General features: G+C 30.9%; 2 protein-coding genes across 3 annotated transcripts; one reads left to right on the top strand and one right to left on the bottom strand.

The window, feature by feature from the left end:
• Nucleotides 1–11,634: 11,634 nt before the first annotated feature.
• Nucleotides 11,635–12,195, top strand: LOC118046923 (pectinesterase inhibitor 5). The gene has a single exon (XM_035056021.2). It carries the CDS (start codon nt 11,635–11,637, stop codon nt 12,193–12,195), a length of 561 nt encoding a protein of 186 aa, XP_034911912.1.
• A 3,457-nt stretch (nt 12,196–15,652) lies between these two features.
• LOC118046915 (ADP-ribosylation factor) lies at nt 15,653–18,302 on the bottom strand. Of its 2 annotated transcripts, none has more exons than XM_035056010.2 (7): nt 18,147–18,302; nt 17,441–17,598; nt 17,250–17,320; nt 16,362–16,481; nt 16,118–16,236; nt 15,947–16,028; nt 15,653–15,858 (listed from the first exon to the last, which is right to left on the bottom strand). In XM_035056010.2, exons 2-7 carry the CDS (start codon nt 17,586–17,588, stop codon nt 15,853–15,855), a joined length of 546 nt encoding a protein of 181 aa, XP_034911901.1. In that variant the 5' UTR covers nt 17,589–17,598; nt 18,147–18,302; the 3' UTR covers nt 15,653–15,852. The 2 variants fall into 2 exon arrangements, with proteins under 2 accessions (XP_034911901.1, XP_034911902.1); XM_035056011.2 differs by having other exon boundaries at nt 18,183–18,296.
• Nucleotides 18,303–19,495: the final 1,193 nt, after the last annotated feature.

The following is a 19,495-nucleotide window of genomic DNA, read 5'->3' as shown; positions in this document are numbered from 1 at the left end:
TGATTCAAAATCAACTCAATATAAGGTTTGGTCACGTGTTAGGAGGATCAATTTGAGTTGATTCAGGTCAACATAAAATAAAAGTGATTTTTTATCATAATTTTAAAACTTGATTCAGAAGGTGTTGGAGCAAGGCTCGGGGAACGGATTAGGAAGGTCAACCTAGGTTGACTCGAGTCAATGTAACGATAAAATTTGTTATTATTATAATTTTAAATTTTGACTCAAGAATCAACCAAGGAAAGACTCAAGTCACAGGTTGGAAAGGCCAACACAAATTGATCGAGTCAGCGTATGGATAAAAATGGTTATTATCATAGTTTTAAAACTCTTATTGGGAGTTGATCAGAGACAAGGTTCAAGTGACGGTTCGGGATGGTCATTTTGGTTGACCCAATTTTATTTTTTTAAATAATCATAACAACCTTGCTTTGACTAATTTTTTTTCTCAAAAAAATCAATGGGTTTTTAAGCTATGTTTATCCTAGGTTGTCTTGGGTTTTTTACGAAATTAGGTTAAGTTAATCATTCCTCTATTTTTTCTTAAACTCAAACCGATCCAAGCCCCTGGTCAACTCATTAAGCCAGTTCTAGTTTTATAACTAGGGTTATTATAATATTATTAATTTCAACTCTCAATATAAACTAAAACAAAAAAAACAAACATTTAATTACTTTTTAAAATATATAAGTCTGGCAACAATATATATTAAAGGTAAAATATACTTTTTCATATTTTATTTTATTTTATTCACTATAACTAAATAGGATACAAAGACGGTTATCTTATCTTATACATTACTATGAAACATAATTTTGTCTCTGTCTCATTTTCTTTCTTGTCTTATTTATCTTTATTGTCTGTCTCTTTTGTCCTAGAACAATAACTACACGTTACCTAGAGGTCTTGAAAAGAAGAAATAAACAATTTCTTATCAAACGCTAACTAGGATTTTTTGAAATTAATTTCTCATTTATCTATAATTAGTTTTAGATCTTTTCTACTCTATGTTATATAACTCATATTAAAGAATACTTTTCAACAAAATCCTAACTTAAAAATGGATGAATCCCATCTTTATGACTTATATGTACCTAATAACTATATTTAAAATTCAAATATTTTATCAACATTAACTTAGTGTTTCCTCATGTTTTTAGGTTATATTAAAGGATTACAAATGAGGTAAGGAATCTAAGATCAAGATCTTTTTTTGAATAAATATTCTTTGTTTCCATTGTAAAGAAAAAAAAAGTATTAAACTAGATTAGCCAGTGAGCAAGTTTAGTTTATCATAACAAAAGCATTCTAATTAAATTGAATATCCAAGATTAAACTAGAGAGCATAAATGTTTAAATAAAAGCATGTAAAATATATGTGTTATGCAAACATGTAATCAAAACTAAAATCATATAAAGATTATATCAAGCATACTAAGCATATATATCTAAAGAAGCATAAGATATGTAAACACAATCCTAAATTGCATAATAATATGTTTTTATTGAAATAAAAGGGGTACTTATTAAATCACTTTAAAACAAATCAATCATTGTTGTTGTCAATAACAAATTCTTTGTCTTTAAGATTTTATTGCTCATCACTTGGTGCAAAGGATTATTTGCAATAAGTCTTCTAAGATTTCATCACCCCCACCTTGTTTATATGCACTTTTAAATAAGATCAATGAACCAAGAAAATATGACTCGAGTATCTCTTAATAAGACCAACCTTAAACCTCATATTTAGTAGAAATATGAAGTTCAAAATAGAGGAGAAAATACTAGAAATTAAGGTGAAAAAGAGAGGAAAAAGTCTAGAAAAACAATACAAAAAACTCTTCCCATAAGTGAATTTTTGAACAAAAACTTATATGAATAAATTCTAATTAATCTTGAAATAAATTCCCTTCATAATTAGCTTTAATTACCTATCATAATATCAAAATTAATCATGACAGTATCTTGTTTTAAAGAGGTGCAAAAATTGTCCAGGTTTATAAAGAATCAATTCTAGAAAAAGAAACTAAATAAATTAATCAAACTTATTCCATGACCTATATAAGATGATGGGTTAGAGAAAATAATCATTTATGGACTAGACCTAATTCCAAAATTAAGATGGAGAAAAAATTAATCTTTCATAGCTTAAAAAATTATTTTACAGTAAACTCCAAACCTAAGGCCTAAACACAAGTCATATCAAACTGCACACACATGTATATGTGTGGGTTTTATCCCAAAGCTTACTTTGTTTAGGTTCTCTCCCCTTTAAAATATTAGCTAGAAAAACAAAAGAATGATCTTAATTTTAACAAATAGTGATGTGGATACCTCCCAAGATACGCTAAAATCATATTTAAATGGTTGACAATTGACCTAACAAGAACTTTCCTTGGAGAACCAAAGTTACAAGCAATAATCAACCCCACCATATGCCTATAAAAAGACGGGAACAAGTAATATGAAATCACAATGAAATTGATCACTCATTCAAAGAGGTTGTATGTTCATTTATGAACTTAGTATGAGAATCACTCAACCACATAAAAAATAACAAGAAATCTGATTTTCTTATTAAAGATAGTCTAACCTCAAAACGTCTCTATAAAAGAATATTAACACTAGAAAGAATCTAAAGTCTAATAGGATATACCTATTAAATATGTATATACCTAATAAATAATAATTAAATGAACCAAAATTTAAATAAAAACCTTAATGTCTCTAAAAGGCCAAATAATAACTAAAAGATAATAAAACAATATTTCAACTAATTTAAATAAGACTGAAGTTGTTTTCGTAATTTGTTAGCCGAATCAAATTGAAGCCCAACTTCAAACACATGGTTCTCAACTATGTATGGATTGTGAACTTGCCTACAATTTATTCCTTTTTTTTGCTTTAGTGAGGCCTTTTCAATAGTGGTTGCCATATTTTCATGATAAATTCCTTTATTTACATGTTGATTTTGCTTATCATTGTCTCAAAGTGTAGTTTGAAGATGTTCATCTGATGCTACTCAGTTTTCATTATTAAAAGGAGTTGTTAGCTCCATCAATTTCAACTTATAATGGAGTTCTTTATGTCATCATTTTGGCTACATGATTACCATAGATTCTTTTAAGCTAAATTGTCTCCCAACTAATCTAATTGTGTTCATCTTTGCATTAGTCATCATGAATATCATCTTTAAACAAAATTGCACTCAACTATTTTAATTATTAATCAATATAAATAGACATGCATCTATGTTATCACAGGTTCTTTCAAACAATAATTCCCTCAAACTTATTTGAATACTTATCTTTATTGTGTCCAATATGAGGCACACTCACATCATCATCACATATTTGTTTTCAAATAACCTTGCCCTTAGCTAATGAGGAGCATATTCATCATCATCAATCAAAATCTTTTAGATATAAATGCCACAAATATGCATCATCATTATCATAAAATTTCTTCTAAATTGATTTGATTTCTTATATTTCACGTGGCCAGAATGACGCGTACACACATCAACATCATCCTTGCTAATAACTTTTCAAATTCAGTCAATGGCCATTTCTTTTGTTTCAAATTCATTTTTTTTTATTTTGTAAATTATAAGGATTATATTCATTAAATTCTAATTATTGAAATGAAGTATTGAGATGTTTATTTGAAAGTATTTTTATAAATATTATACATCTTTGATTGATATTGCTAAACATGTCACTCAATGTCATGATACAGTTTTGGATGTTTTTGATGGAATGAGTGTTGGTTGGGCTTTGTGAGGAAGAATTGTTTATCTCAAAACTTAGCTATGAATAACTCAAATGAATTTCTTGATAAATAGAGGCTATTTTAGAAAGAAAAGATTGGATTATAAAAGTAGATTTTTAGCTTTTGAAAAGAGAGCATCTTGCTTCATGTTATATTAAACTTTTCTATTTATCATATGATTTAATATCATAAAGAATGTAGTGCATAAACAAGTCGTGATTAATGTATTTTAGCTTGAAAAATATTTGTCTTCTCTTTACATAGGCTAGTATCTTTCAACACAAACACGTTTTTTTATATATTAGAAATGGCTTTTTTAAAAAAAGTAATATAGTTTGAGGCTCATGTATACAAAATAATGGATATGCATGGCTCAAATGGTCTTTAAAGAAAGAAAGACATATGATCACTTATTTCATACAAATATTTTTAGGCTTGTCGTGTGGATTTTATCTTTCTAGAGATTAACCTCATTATGATGTCACTTCTCCAAGCTTTTTGCCTTATCATTTGATATTTGGTTTTCAAATAGGGCATTTTAGAAAGCTTTTTATTTATTTATTTATTTTCCTTTATTTTACAACACTTTTTTCTCTCTTGACATTTTATTTACTTAAAGAATTTCAAAATCTATCCCTAGTATGAGGGGTGATCCTAGTCTAGGTTCTTATTTAAGGAAAATAATTTTGGGCTCAAATAGGGACAACAAGGGATAATTTTATATTTATAAAAGGATTACCAAAAATGGTCTTTGTTCATCTCAAATCCAAACTTACTTATGTTGACAAGTTTTGTTAATTAGAAAAACCAAAGGTTAACCTTAAAGAAGAAGTAAGACAAGTAGGGTAATAACTTGTATTTATCACCATTTATATCTTCAAATCATTTAATTCTATTTTGGATACAACTTTATTATTCCAAGAGAGATTTTCCTTTTCTAAGGTTTATAGAAAATAGAATGAATATTTTATAACTTATATAAAGGTAAGAGTGAGGTTTTGCCTTTTTATATTTATTAGGAGTGAAAAAGGGCATTTTAAATTTCATAAGGTGGGATTTTTTCCTAGTATATGATGATATATTTTGGAATCTGATCAAATTTTTATAGAAATCTACCATTATACTTGTCTAATCATAAATGCAAATAAAATATTAAAAGTAAGTTTCATAAAAAACATCTCTTGTTTTTCATATAACAATAAAATATATAAAAAATATACTTCTTTAAAAGATGTAACACAATCCTAAAACATGTAAAAAGGGATAGTCTAGGATTGCTTATAAGAATTCTTAGATTTCTTCTTCAATGACAAATATCATATGGAATGAATACCGATGCAATTTATTTTTTATGGTCATAAATGCTAACTTTTTATGTCCACATTGGTTATCTTAAGTTAGGTCAAAACCCCTAGGAGATAAATTTGGGTACATATAATATTTTTCTGTATGAAAAGGAGGTTTATCGCCAAATCATTAATGAACTCTAAACGCTAATAGGAAAAGTACTTATTAATGAAAGAAGTATGTATAAAAGCCACCTCTAGAAATCTTTTGTTGCTAAATTTGTACTGGAGAATCTCCTCTACTTAATAAAAATCTTGCAACCACTCCACCATTATTAACTCAAAAGTAACCTTTAACTACTTGCTCTTCATAATTTTTTTTCTAAGCCTCTCATATTGTTCTAGCTATCTCTATCATTTTTATTTTTTTTTGCTCTTCCTTGGTATCTGACAATACTTTGAAACTTTCTTGTAACTCTTAAAAATTACATTGTTGCTATTGTTGTAACTAGGCTAATAGGTCATTTGTCTCCTATTATATTATAGTGGGGGGGTTTATTTTAGAGTAGCTAAATTAGATTGTAATCTTTTTTTTTTTCCTCAACACTTCTTACTTTGAATTGAAATTCTTATTATAAGACTCCTATTGTTCCTAAATCTCCTCCCTCACATCTTTCATGGTCTAAATCATTGGCTTTTATGGTTTTTTATTTGTCAAGTTAATTGTTTAAGGTACCTAAACCGAGACATTTGCTGTATATATGGAAAACACATAGAATATTATTACTTCAGAGGGGCACCATTTTCCTCCTAGTTATATGGGGTGAAACTAAAAGGTCATGTTTGTACTTGAGGTGAAGGTTGCATGCTTGGAAGGGGTTGTGTCTTTGTATGTATTTGATTTCTTTCATATGTTTTTTTTCCTTAGTGAGATTGTTTATAGTGGTCCCTCAAGTATGCTTTTAATTTTATGACTTCTCCTTTTAGGCTGCCAATTTCTTTATGGTGTTTCATCATAAATAAAGCTCTTTCTTCATGTTACATTTTGTTTTATATATTTTGTGTGGTGTACATTCAAGGGAAATTGGATCTTGGTAGGACAACCTAATTTCTCCATATACTAAAACTATAAAGTAGCATGCAAATAAATAAATAAATAAGAAAATGGATGAATTGATTATGTATGCTTGTTATTTGGGACTACAAGTATGAAATAAATTAGATTTTCATGGAAAGTTTTCATTAAGGGCTCAAAACCTATAGAAACTTTGATCAATGTAAGGGAAAATATTTTGTTTGTGATAGAAGTTAACTCCAACATAAACTAGCATTAGACATTAAAAAAGCAATTAGATGTCTAAAATGTGTAACAAAATGTCTTTTTATTAATACAAAATAACATATTATAAAGTTTGTCTAATATAGTACAAGCTTTTCTAAAAATTATTTTTTTAAAACATTTCTACCCTACTCTTTTTTTTTTAAGCTGACTAACCCTTTGATATAAGTTAGGCTATACCTTTCAATTTTATGGCATAATTTTTGGCATCTTCAGCTTATATATGATAGTGTATGGTTTTAAAAGCTTAATATTATTTTTTTTCTAGCATCTCTCATCTATCAAAGTTTGCTTGATTATGTCAAATTCATCTTCCTGGCTAACTAATTCTCCTAAATAGTTGTCTAGTTATGAGGATATCATTTCCCAACACTCCGACAATTGACGGAAAAAAATGGTATGTTTTCAAACCTTATCTACTCCAGTAACCTAAATTCAAACCATATCAGCAAACAATTTCCCTCATTATATTGGCCTTGCTCTAACCTAGTCTTTATATCCTCAATCATAAGGTGTCACCATCTTATACTTTCTATAAGGATCAGTGGAGATATAATAAAATCACCATATAAATAGATATGTATAAAATGTCATGTTATAAGATTAACCCTAATAAATATGATTTAGCTCATAAAGGGCTTTAGCTCTCGGCTTTACTACCCCTAAGATTTTTTTAAGGTTCCTATATGTGTTGATTTTTTAGTGAGGTACACTGGCCTCTAAACTTTTTGCAACATGGGTATAAGAGTAGCTTCATAATTTTGTGTATAGGGTACGTTTTTATCTTAGAAAAAGTACATATGATCATTAGTGTATATAATTCACACTCCCTACGTAAATCTCCATATCTAATTCTAAAAGGGATGATCTTGAATCTAGAGCTTTTTATTGGTTTGTGTTGATGTGTGTGAAAACTTGAAAAATGGCATGCATGAACATTCAATGCATAAATTAAAATTAATACAATAATAAATAACATAAATAAAATAAATGATGAACAAAAAATGGCAATAAATGTATCAAAAAGAAAGCATATGTGTATAGGCTTAATCTAGTCCTTAATGAAGTCATCATATAGTTGCACTTGACACAACATTGAGTCCTCTAAAAATAAAGGGAAAATGGAAAACAATGGAATTGTGACCTATTAATTAAATGAAACTAAAAATTCTAAATTATGCATTTGTTCAAGATATTCCAATAAGGGTTCGGTTATGCTTAAGGGAAGCTAGACATCACATTTATTGCATTCTTTCAAACAAAGGGTTACTTTAGCTATATATTATCTTCTAAATTTATTCTATGAAATCCATTAATTATCTAGATTATTTTCTAAGCTTATTCGTAGTTTATTTCATTTATTTCTAATGATTTGTGAAGAATTCAATGGTGATCCTAAAAAATAGAAGACTCGTTGATTAGACCATTTAAGAAAAATTTGATGTTCATATCTAAAAATAGAAGAGTTTTCTATTAGGCCATTCGAAAAATTTAACATATGTTTCTAATAAAAGAGGATTCGTTGATTAGGTTACTCTTAAAAAAATGGAGTCCATCCCTAAAAATAAGAGACTCGTCAATTAAGTCATTCAAAAAATTTGATGCTCATCCCTTAAAATAAGAGACTCTTTGATTAGGTCATTTACAAAAAATAATCAACAATGGTCCCTTGAAAAAGAAGAATTTTTTATTAGGCCATATACGAAAAAATTCTAAAAAGGTCGCCAACTTGAAGAAAAAACTCATTTACTTATTTTAAAGTCCTAATATGCATGAAAAATCAATACATTAAAGTTATATAAAAGTATAAGATTAACATAGAGACAAAAAAAGACAAAAATAAAACAAGATTTTTTTTCTAACTTGCTTGTTGTAGTCTTTATAAACATAAAGAAAAGATAAAAATAAACATCCTATCATGCATGATCAAACTAGGTCTTTCTTATCTAACAAAATAAAGATTTAAAGCACAATTAAACCCTCTTAAAACCACAAATCCAACACTCATGAATCATACTTTAAGATAGGAAAAATAAAACTCATTTTTCTTCATGATTTGCAAACTTAGCTTATATTATTTGAACCACAAAGTTCACTTCACATACAACTGGAAAAGGCATGAAAAAAGGCTATTTATTTCAATAAATAAAGAACAAAACTCAGATGGATGAGAGTTGCTGCTGCTGTTGTTGTTAAATGCTATTGTTTCTAATGCAACTTTTAATGGATTTAGTTTGGAGTTGGCCTTTATAAAAAATCTTAAGTGTCATAATGTTTATAAATCATCTAATTGCTTTGTTTTGAGTTCTATAACTATAAATAAGGTTGAAAATGAAATAGGGACAGAGATGTACTAAACTTTTGGATAGATTTTGACTTCTTTGTTTTGGCTATGTTTTGAACTTTAAAATGGCACAAATAGAATTTAAAATATTAATAAACATTATAGGCCTAAATCTTATAGTTCTACAAAGCTAAATGACACCTAAAACTAAACTATTTATTTCTAGTTATAACTCAAAAACCAAACAATGTTCCAAACTACTGCTTATTGTGTATATCTTTTTTTTTTTTTATGGTCTCCCTTTTATTGTCTATTTTATGTCTTTTTATGTGTATATCTTTTTCTTTTTTGTTACATAGCCTTTTTCTTTTTTTTTTATGGTCTCCTTTTTATTGTCTATTTTATGTCTTTTTATATTCCCAAAAAAGCTCTTCTCTACTAAATCATGGCCCTCCATTTCATCTAATTAATCTCAGTTATCCATCTCTTTGTACTATCTAAATTGAGTTGCTTTTTTTTTTTAATCTTATGTTTGTAAAGTTATACCTACTCTAAAGATGTTGATTTTTTTATTTTTTTTATTTTTGTTATTGTGTAGTTGGTGCAAGATGACATATGGGAGCTTATTTGGCTTCATTTTCACAGCAAAAATAAAAGAAAGAAACTGGGTAGTGAAGTACTAAAGTTTGGAAGCAAAGGTGTTGATTCTTGGCAATAGCTACACAAGACAAAGATAAGGTATTTTGGCGCTTTTTACAGCAATAAATGAGGCATAAAGGGTGTGTTTTATAGTTGCCTAATGTATTAGTTTTGCATCATGAAATATGGCCTGAAAGAGTGTCATTTGCAGCTGAAATGAAGGATAAGAGGTTGTGTTTTTTGGCTATTTATGCAAGCTTGAACATGGAGGTTGTGTTTTTTAGCCATTTATGCAAGCTTGAACATGGAGGTTAATGTGATCTATTTTTTCCCTTAATTTTTTCAAGAAAAGATCACAAGGAGAGGTCAAAATTAACCATATTTTCTCATTTATTGGTATAAGACAAAAAGACATTGTGTGTTTATTTGTCTTGAATTTTTAGTGTTCTATAAAATGTTTAAAATAGTGAAATAGTTGAATTGTGTTGAAAAGGTATTTCTTGTAATTATTTTTATTTTTGAAATTTTTTATTTTTCAAAAATTCTAATAAAGGTGATCATAACAAGGTTCAAAATTGAGTTTTGATAAAAACTCATCGAAAGGTCCAAAATCATGAAATAGCTGAGTATTGGCTAAATTGCATTGAAAATGCATTTTCCTAGAAATCTTCATATTTTTGCAATTTTTGTTTTAAAACAAAATGATAAGAAAGATGATTGAAATGAGGGTCAAAACATATTTTTGTTGAAAACTTATTAAAAGGTCAAAAATCATGAAATAACTAAGAAATGGTTGAATTGTGTTGAAAACACATTTTCTCATAAATCTTTAAATTTTTTATTTTTTTTAAGAAAAACAAAATTATAAGAAACATGATGGAAATAAGGGTCAAAATCAAGTTTTGGTGAAAATTCGTAAGATGACAAGATCGTGATATGATCAAGAATTGGTTGAATTATATCAAAATCAAGCTTTTTGCTTGTTTTGTTTTTTTGAAAATTATTTATTTTCCCAACTGCATAAGAAATTATCTTGTAGTTAAAGATAAATTAGGAGTATTTAGATTTATAAAAATAAATTAAAAACTATGATTGAGATATAAATTGAGTTAATTTTCAATGTTCGTAGCTCTCAAAAACATGTGTACAAGGAAAGATTATTTAATATTTCTAGCTTTACAAATCAACAACCAATTAAAAGCATTGAAAAGTGACATTAGTTTTCCCCCCTTTCACAGCAACACCTTTCATCCATTAATGGTAACTAATATTCTCTTTCAAAGAAGGAAGTCTTTATATGTTTTGATGTTTGATTTGATGAGCTTTGCAACTCATACGAACTAAAGATTAGTGTAGAAAAAAACCATGATGAATGTAGCTATTGTTCTGTTAATCTTAGCTATTGTTCTAGTGGGTGTTAATTTTAAAAGTGGAAGTTGAGTTTTGGGTATAAGAATTATCAAAAATGTTAAAAAAATAATAATAATTTTTATGATTAAGTTTTGTGTATAATTGGATTCTATTTTACTATAATTTCAACCATAAAAGCTTAAACAAAAACAATAGGAGGAGTAATGTTTAGGGTGTTGAAGATTTTGTTGTAGAATTTGTCTTTTTTTAGAATGAATATTTATCATTGTATAATACCAGTCCTTCAAAACTCAAAAGTTTGTCACTCTGATCCTTAAAAAAAAAAAAAAAAAAAAACGATGAATTCAAACCTCTTTTTTGAAGAGAGGAAAAAAAAATGGATTTTTAATGCTATTGGACTCTCCAAGGAACTTTATTAAAAGACCGAGACCGACTCCTTGGAGGCCAGAGTAGAATAAATAAATAAAAATACAAAATATTAACGTGACAAAATCATAAATTCTGATTAATTGTACAGAATATATATGAGATCTTCCAAAGGAAAGAAAGAAATTCAAATAAGATTTACAATTAAAAGGAAAGAAATTAAAAAGATTTTGCAATAATGCTAACGAAGTAGCGATTATCGATTGGTTCCTTTCCTTCCTTTCAGACACTCAAAATCTCAGAATATATACATTGGAGGTAGCCTGAGAAAGAGAATACAGCAGATTCCAACGATTCTAAATATGGCAAAATCATTATAAATGCCTGAATCTGATAAAATGCGATGCGATTTCCTTGATTTATATTAGGGAGAAATATCCCCCCAAATAATTCCATATATTTGCTTACATTAAATTCAGTCGTCTATATATTTGTACAAGCACAGACTCTCTCTCACACGCATCACAGAACAGTTAATTCTTGGATTGACGTTCACTTTTCAAAGCAAGCAAAGAAGATGGCTTCTCCGTTTTGCTTTATTTCTTTCATCCTCCCCTTGGCGATCATTTGTGCATGCTGCCCTTCCCGCGCTGCAGCAATCAGGTTTGAAACGAAAGCCGATGCAGCGTTAGTTCAGAGCATATGCGAGGAGTCCCAGGACCCCGACTTCTGCAATAGGACTCTAGCCGTCGACCCACGGGTTGCCGCAGCCACCATGGATGGTTTAGCCATGTTATCTATTTTATTGACCATCGATCAATTACAAACGACGTCGGATACCATTGCTAGCATTCATGGTCAGACCAGTGACCCAGTTGGCAAGCAACGACTTGGAGTTTGCCAGACTGATTACAAGGATGCGCTAGGGCAGTTTCGTGGAGCTTCGTCTTCATCAGACGCCAGGGCTTATTGGGATGTGATCGATCGGGTTAGAGATGGAACCAACAAGGTTATAGATTGTGAAAATATTTATAAAAGAGATCCCATTAGTGTGTCACCCATCACAGTTGATAACCACAACGTTATTAAACTATCAGAGCTTACTTTGATAATTGTTGACAAGATTCTTCCGCATTAAGTTGTAGGTTTATCAGGATGTGATCAGATGCCAAGACAGTTCTTTCGAGGTTTAAATCATCATATTGTCTTTCATATTAGCAATTAATATATGATATATTGATTATTATGGGAGTGTACTCTTTTTATTTCATAATTAGTTTTTTTTTTTAATTTTAATTAAAAGCAAACGTCATATGTAGTAAAATAAAATGAATCGTTCTTTGTCATAATTTTTTTTTAAAAAAAGATACGGAACTTTCTAAGAAATAAAAAAAAAGGAACTAAATCTAAAACGGGATATACCCATCATATCAGGCTGGAGCAAATGCCCCATCCCATAAGACGGGATCTCCCCAATCTGAAAATGCTCCTCTCTCTTAGAAGTCAGTTTAGGTAAGTAATCTGCACAAAAGTTACCTTCCCTTAGAGTATGTTGGATACTTATCTCCCGAGATCTTGAAAGCAAGTCTTTAATCTCTACAATGATAGCACCAAATTTGTGGAAGCCTGTGGAATCCTCCGAGTCTGAGAGAGAGTCCATGGAATCTGAATCCGCTTCGAGTATGACATAATTTACTTGAGAAGCCCTGATACCGCTCTGAAAAGTTTTACAATTTGGCTGCTATTGTTCCACCATTGAAACTCTGATGGTATTGTCCAAAATATTGGTTCTGTTGATCTTGTCCACCATCGCCAGTGTAATGATCATTGAGTCCATGGTGGAATTTCTCGGCATTTTGAGTGTAATTGCTATTCAGGCTTCTTTGCGACTCCATAAGACCTTGTGAATCAAACCTAGACTGGTTCTGAATCAATTGCACATCCCCATTTACTCCATAAACCCCATTTTGACCATCCTGCTCCCCAAACCCACGATATTCCTGTTGAAATTCTCCGCTATTGTGATCATAATGACCACCAAAGTTTCCATTTTTGTCAACTGGGTTATTCTGATTCTGTCTCCTACTTCCATCCCAAGAAGCTCCACTCAAGTTATGCTATTCTGACTGGTCGGTGAGGTACCGGTTTGTTCAAGAAGTTAATTTATGGGGTGTACTTGAGAGAGAGAGAGAGAGAGAGAGATTAAAAATGGGCTTGGGTTTGTTCTTGCAAGTTCAAAACCTTGGGTTAAGGCCCATTCTCAGCATTTCTTCAAGCTGTCCACTATTTTTACCTTTGTATTACCTAAAGCGTGTGTTCGATAATTGTGTTGGGTTTTATGGTTGTGATGTAAAGCAAGGTGTTTGTAAGGAAAAGGTTGAATTTACAAATTTTATGGTTATATATGTGGTTGAATAAAAATAATTTAAAAAATAATGGAAAAGTTATTCGAAAGAAATTTTTTTATGTAATAACACTCTAAAACTTGCATTTACTATAATTGATTGACTATTACCTTAAAGATTAGGAAAAATTAGGGGACAAAAGCTAAAGAACTCAAGAAAAGAAGGTTCGAGATGCTATTACCAACTTAAGTAGGTGAAGTAAGACAATGATAAGTAGGTTAAGCATGAAAATCATTGGTGAAATATGACAAGTTTTGGCATTTTCATGTTTGTGAGGTGTCGAGACAAAGGAAATAGTAACTATACATTTTTTTTTTCATTTTCTTGAGCCTAAGAAAGAGCTAAATACCATCCTACAAACTAACACTAGCTAACCATATTCCAAGAATAAATTATGGAGTATTAGAGCTTAAATTCAATAGAATTGTTAGAAAAGAAACCAAAGATAGATTGTGAGGTTAGAAAAGAAAAGAAACAAATAGAAAAATGAAAAATGGCTAAAACTTAAGTGAGTGATAAAACTAATAAGTATGCATAAATTTTATTGTTCTAGATATTTTTATAAGGAGAATTTTTAAAAAATGCTTGTTGGGTTTTCAGAATTTATATATGAATCCTAACCTAAGTCTTGAATGAAGATTTCACATGATAATTACTAGTTAATGGTATGTTTGTGAAAGATTGAATCATGCTTTGTTTTATTAAAGTAAAAAAGATGTGTTTTAGCTCAAATATTGTGTTGATATAATAGCACATTATATATGAAAATATAAAAACTTGCTTTACATGAAATTATGGCCACTTACATGCTACAATGCTACCATTGATGTAGTATATGGATATGAGATATGAGCATTGAGCTGCCATGCATGTTACGCTCGTGAAAATATTGTATCAATAAGATATTGGGATTAAATATTGTGTACTTGCGAAGATTTTTATTCTTGTTAATCTAATCCTTTACTAAGTTATAATCATTAGTAGATAAAATGTTATTTTCAAATTATCAAAGTAAGAATAAAAAAGGACTCGGGTGATAGGCTACTAACCGAAATGTTTTTAGAATCCTAGTTTGAAGTGTGACTTAAGTAATGTTGTTATATCTTTGATATGTTAGTTTTGTATATGGAACATTACACAAGTAAATGCATTTGTAAATATATCATATATAAACATTTTTAATGTTGACTTGCAAAATAGGACAACTTCGTACAAAGATGTTGAATATATTTTAATGAACAAGACAAGACAACAAGAAGATATCATGTAAGTTTGTTTAATGGAGAGTAGGTTGTATATGCTTATGAATGCATGTTTGGTTGGTAAATTTAATTGATAAGATAGCGATAAGTAACTAAAGAGGTTGGTTTACTTGACTAAAAACAATAACTAGGATGTATAATCTTAGTAATTAGGAGTTTGCCATTTTATATCCCAGTATATTCATACACTTTTTAAGGGTTATTTTTATAATTTTAATAAAACTAATAATTGATTTACTCTCCATCTCCTAGAAGCATCAAAAGCAAGTATTTGTTGCTTTTGCAAAAGTAGTGATCTAATCATGGTTTTTAATGAATCTCATACCAGTTTTTGTATTAGCCTTTTTTAAGTATGATTGGGACAAAAGCAATCACAACCGCAAAAACAAATAGATTCCTGGAGAGTGAGCTTGGATAATTGCATGACCCGTAAAACAAATCTCCTCTCCTGTGGGTTTGGAAGCCCTCCACTGTCCAAGACATTTGACGTTGGTGATTAAAGCCTTGTAAGGTTGTAATAGCGTGTAGTTAGTTGTTTAACAATATTTAGGATTAAACAAGAATAAGATTATGGTCTTACCTTAGAGGCTATTTATAGAGCATTAAACTTTTGTGCATGTGCCATTGTAAGGGTAAAGTGGTCAACGACCTCCCAATTTTGGGACTACTAGGAGATAAAAGTCTTGCAGTGGCAACGTGTGCCCCTACATAAGCTTCTCCCACGTTCTAGGTTGTGTAACAGCGAGCGTTGGACCACCTCCTACGGTGAGATGTCCGAGGGACATGACCACATATAATAAATGCATAGTTTTGTTCAATTCAGAGGAGATTGTTTACGCACTAAAGCCTGGTAGGCAGGCACTATGGTACCCCTGACTCCACGTCAAGGATGGTTCGTCTTTAGGAGCACTGGGCTTTACTATTTAAATAAAAATCACGAAGAAAACGAAAATTTACGGAATATTCTGAAGCTACAGGAAACAAATGGCAGTTTGCAAAAGCAACCACAAACATGTTTAGAGACAGGTAAAGACGACAAAATGAGTCGGAGGAAAATCCAGAATACAAAACAAATATAGACCGAGTATTCCTGCACTCACTGCGATTGCGAACTTGGAGTTATATCATCTAAGCCTGCAGTCAGATGAACACATTAAGTTCACCAAATCATGAATGATCACATATGAATAAGAAAAAGTGGAGGGATACCACATGATTATACCTTGTTTGCAATGTTGTTTGAGAGCCAGTCCAATCCCTCATACAGCCCCTCACCAGAAGTGGCGCATGTGCTCTGGATGTACCTGCAATGAATGATTTAGACAGTCAGTTACCAAAAGGATGGTGGATTGCTGGAAAAAGGAGGGCATCTGACGGTAACAAGTTAGCTTACCAGTGGCGCTGACGAAGGGAGTGAAGGCCAAGCTTATCAGTAATCTCAGCGGCATTCATTGCATTCGGAAGATCCTGTTTGTTTGCAAAAACTAGAAGCACAGCATCCCTCAACTCATCCTGCAAATGCAACAGAAGCTATTGTTATCACACAATCATGCAGAGGTGACAAGTCAAATTACAGCATCTATATCTGCAGCTTCCACATTTTGCTAATCATTATAAAATGTGGAGCAGTCTGGTACCTCATTCAACATCCTGTGTAGCTCATCCCTAGCTTCAACCACACGATCTCTGTCATTGCTATCAACCACAAAGATAAGTCCTTGTGTGTTCTGGAAGTAATGTCTCCACAAGGGGCGGATCTGGGGAAGCAAGATAATAGGGCATCAGTTGATAAACAAATTAAGGGATTAGAATATTAAAATCTTTAGACTGATTGTAAATGATCCAGATCAAGAGCACGTTATTATTGCAGTGGCTATGCTGCAATGGCACTTGGAGACAGGAGATATAAAAGAAGCACAGATCTATCCATTTAAGATTTGACCATAACAATAAATATTTCAGCAGGAAAAGGTATAACACAAGAATGCGACAGCTAGCATCACTAGGATTATTTGGCAGAGACCAGAGTAATGCATTTGGTTGTTCCAATAGCCAAAAAAAGAAAGATTTATGCAAACAGTGCTATACACAATACAGCAAATGATGTTGTCAAGTGATAAAGCAGTATAATTGAAAAACACTTGCACTAGTGAATGTCTCAAAATGGAAGGCACCAAAGAAAGCCTTTCCCTTGATAATCAAAGGAAGTAGCAAAGTATAACCATGGCATAACATGTTTAGCTTATGATTATTTTAAGTGCTGGTGAAGGAAAATCAGATCAGCACTAGACCGTCCATAAGCACTCATTTTCAATTACGTAGGTTCAATAACATGATGGCTTTCTTACCATAGAGGCTTGAGTTCTTGGATGCTAACACGATTAATGGATTTCCTTATGATCAGCCCAATCCATTCTAAACCATTTAATGAAGGAGAAAAGGATGCTATCACTACTACACCCCAAAATGATAACAGCCTTCATGCAAAAGATTAAAAGCCAAATCAGTACTCAAAAGACACATACCTTGTCCTGACCCCCGACATCCCAGACAGTAAAGCTAATGTTTTTGTACTCCACAGTCTCCACATTAAATCCTGATCAAACATCATCATCATCAGATCAGATCTAAGCCCAACAGAGAACATACGGAGGATAAAAAATAATTTCAAATCAAGGTAATTAACATCTTGACTCCATAATAAAGTGAGCCTTACCAATGGTAGGAATGGTGGTGACAATCTCACCGAGCTTGAGCTTGTAGAGAATGGTGGTCTTACCAGCAGCATCAAGACCCACCATCAGAATACGCATTTCCTTCTTAGCAAACAGTCGGCTAAACAACTTGGTGAAAGACAGCCCCATTTTCTCACGTCTGCCGATATCAAAAAATCAAATCACTAAATATAAATCTCCCAGCCTAAATCAAATGCAATTCCACACCATTATCAAAAACTAGATCTCAATCAGCTTCATTTAAAACATTTCACATTTCAAAAACCAATCACAAATCAGAAACCTAATTGATAAATGAGCCATATCAACAACACATGAGAAAGACAAAAAAATCACGATGAACCTACAAGACTCAGATATTCAATTCAAAACACATTAAAACGACAGCTTAGACATGCATTTCCAACGGATCAGGTACCAAACAGGATGTGTTGCATCTAGTGATCTCCGAATCTAAGGTATCATCACATGATTCAAATCATGCAAAAACAAAAGCATAATATGAAGATCCACAAGGCAACAACACATCATAATCAAGATCAAGCCATTCCGAAACCAAATCGTGCTCTAAATCTTAGATCAGGACGTGGAATCCAACAGACAAACATTCAACAATTCGATTAAGAGAGTGATCGAACACAAGATCAGGATCTAAAGTACGGAATTTCGGAATTGTTAAACACTTGCCTGTCAAGGAGCCGAGAGAGGGAGAGAGGGATCTACCTCAGAAGAGAGAATGAAGAGGAATTAAATTGAAGAGTAGGAGGAGGAGCTGTCTTTCAGGGAAAATATTTTCACGCTCCAAGACATTGATGGTGTGTATTTATAGCACTTTAACGGGATCATTTTCCTTTTTTTTTTCTTTTTTTAACTGTCCAATACGCCGTCAATAACTGTGACCATGTGGTTGCCTATTAATGGGTGGTTCCCCTTGTGACGCCGTTTACACGACGCTGTGGCCTGCGTTAGTTTGAGATTGCACCCTGTTTGGAAATAGGAGGTGTGTTTCCCATTTCGGGATCGGGCCTTTCTGATCCTGGCACTTGGAAACTCTTTGCCTCGCGTCATTGTTATCAGGCTCTTATTTAATTCAAGCTCAGTCTCCTGTCAGACCTCAGGCATGAAGAATGCAAATGTTTTTTTACTATTATCTTTTCGGCCGAATCAGTGATCAATCTGTTGATACACTTTTTTTCTTTCAAAAGTTCAAATAAAATATTAAGTTAGCAATTTTCAAATTTTTTTTATATATTTGAATGGCATTCCACGCAATCACAAGTTGACTTGTAAATTTTATACAATTTTAAAAGTCAATAAATATATTTATGCATGAAAGAAAAACTTGAAATTTCACTAGACACATCCTGAACCAATCAAAATATTGTTGCAAGACCTTATATTAGGAGCGTGCTACTCCTAATCCCCTCGGCATCTCCATTTGTTTAAAAACCGGAGGATGCTTGAAAATATTACATTGATTATTTTTTTAAAAAAAAAATTGTTTTTTTATATAATAAAATAACATTTTTATTTTTTGAAATTTATTTTTAATATAACATATCAAAACATTAAAATTTTTTTAATTTTTATCAAAACCTAACACAATGCTGAACAAAAGCTTAATTCCCTTATTATCAGCTAATTTAAAGAATATAATTATGGTTGTTTTTAAAAATACTTTTCTTATAAATATATCAAAATAATATATTTTTTATTTTTTTAAAATCATTTTTAATAACAACACATTAAAACAATTTAAAAACATCAAAAAATGTTAATTTTAAATAAAATAAAAAATAATTTTTTTACAAAAATTTAGAAAACACGGTGAATTATTTATTGCCTAGAAATACATCAAAATAATATATTTTTTTAATTTTGAAAACTCATTTTTAATATAGTACAACAAAACATAAAAAAAAAAATTAATTTTCAACCAAAAAAATCAAATTTTGCTTAACCCTGAAGCAATGCCGAACAGGGGCTTGATAAAAATAGCAGTAGGGAGCCAAATAATCAAATCTAAACTTGCATGG

The sequence above is a fragment of the Populus alba genome, chromosome 2 (assembly GCF_005239225.2).
Source record: "Populus alba chromosome 2, ASM523922v2, whole genome shotgun sequence".
Lineage (NCBI taxonomy): Eukaryota > Viridiplantae > Streptophyta > Magnoliopsida > Malpighiales > Salicaceae > Populus > Populus alba.
The sequence above is the reverse complement of the archived record's forward strand: the minus strand, read 5'-3'. Positions and strand labels throughout refer to the sequence as shown.

What these genes read in the sequence shown, in the direction of transcription:
- LOC118046923 (XM_035056021.2), top strand. Translation starts at nt 11,635, where the DNA reads ATGGCTTCTCCGTTTTGCTTTATTTCTTTCATCCTCCCCTTGGCGATC.
- LOC118046915 (XM_035056010.2), bottom strand. Translation starts at nt 17,588, where the DNA reads ATGGGGCTGTCTTTCACCAAGTTGTTTAGCCGACTGTTTGCTAAGAAG. An exon ending in ATGTCGGGGGTCAGGACAAG is followed by an intron (nt 16,482 to 17,249) that starts GTATGTGTCTTT and finishes TTGCTTCCCCAG; the next exon opens with ATCCGCCCCTTGTGGAGACA. An exon ending in TACACAGGATGTTGAATGAG is followed by an intron (nt 16,237 to 16,361) that starts GTACCAGACTGC and finishes TTGCATTTGCAG; the next exon opens with GATGAGTTGAGGGATGCTGT.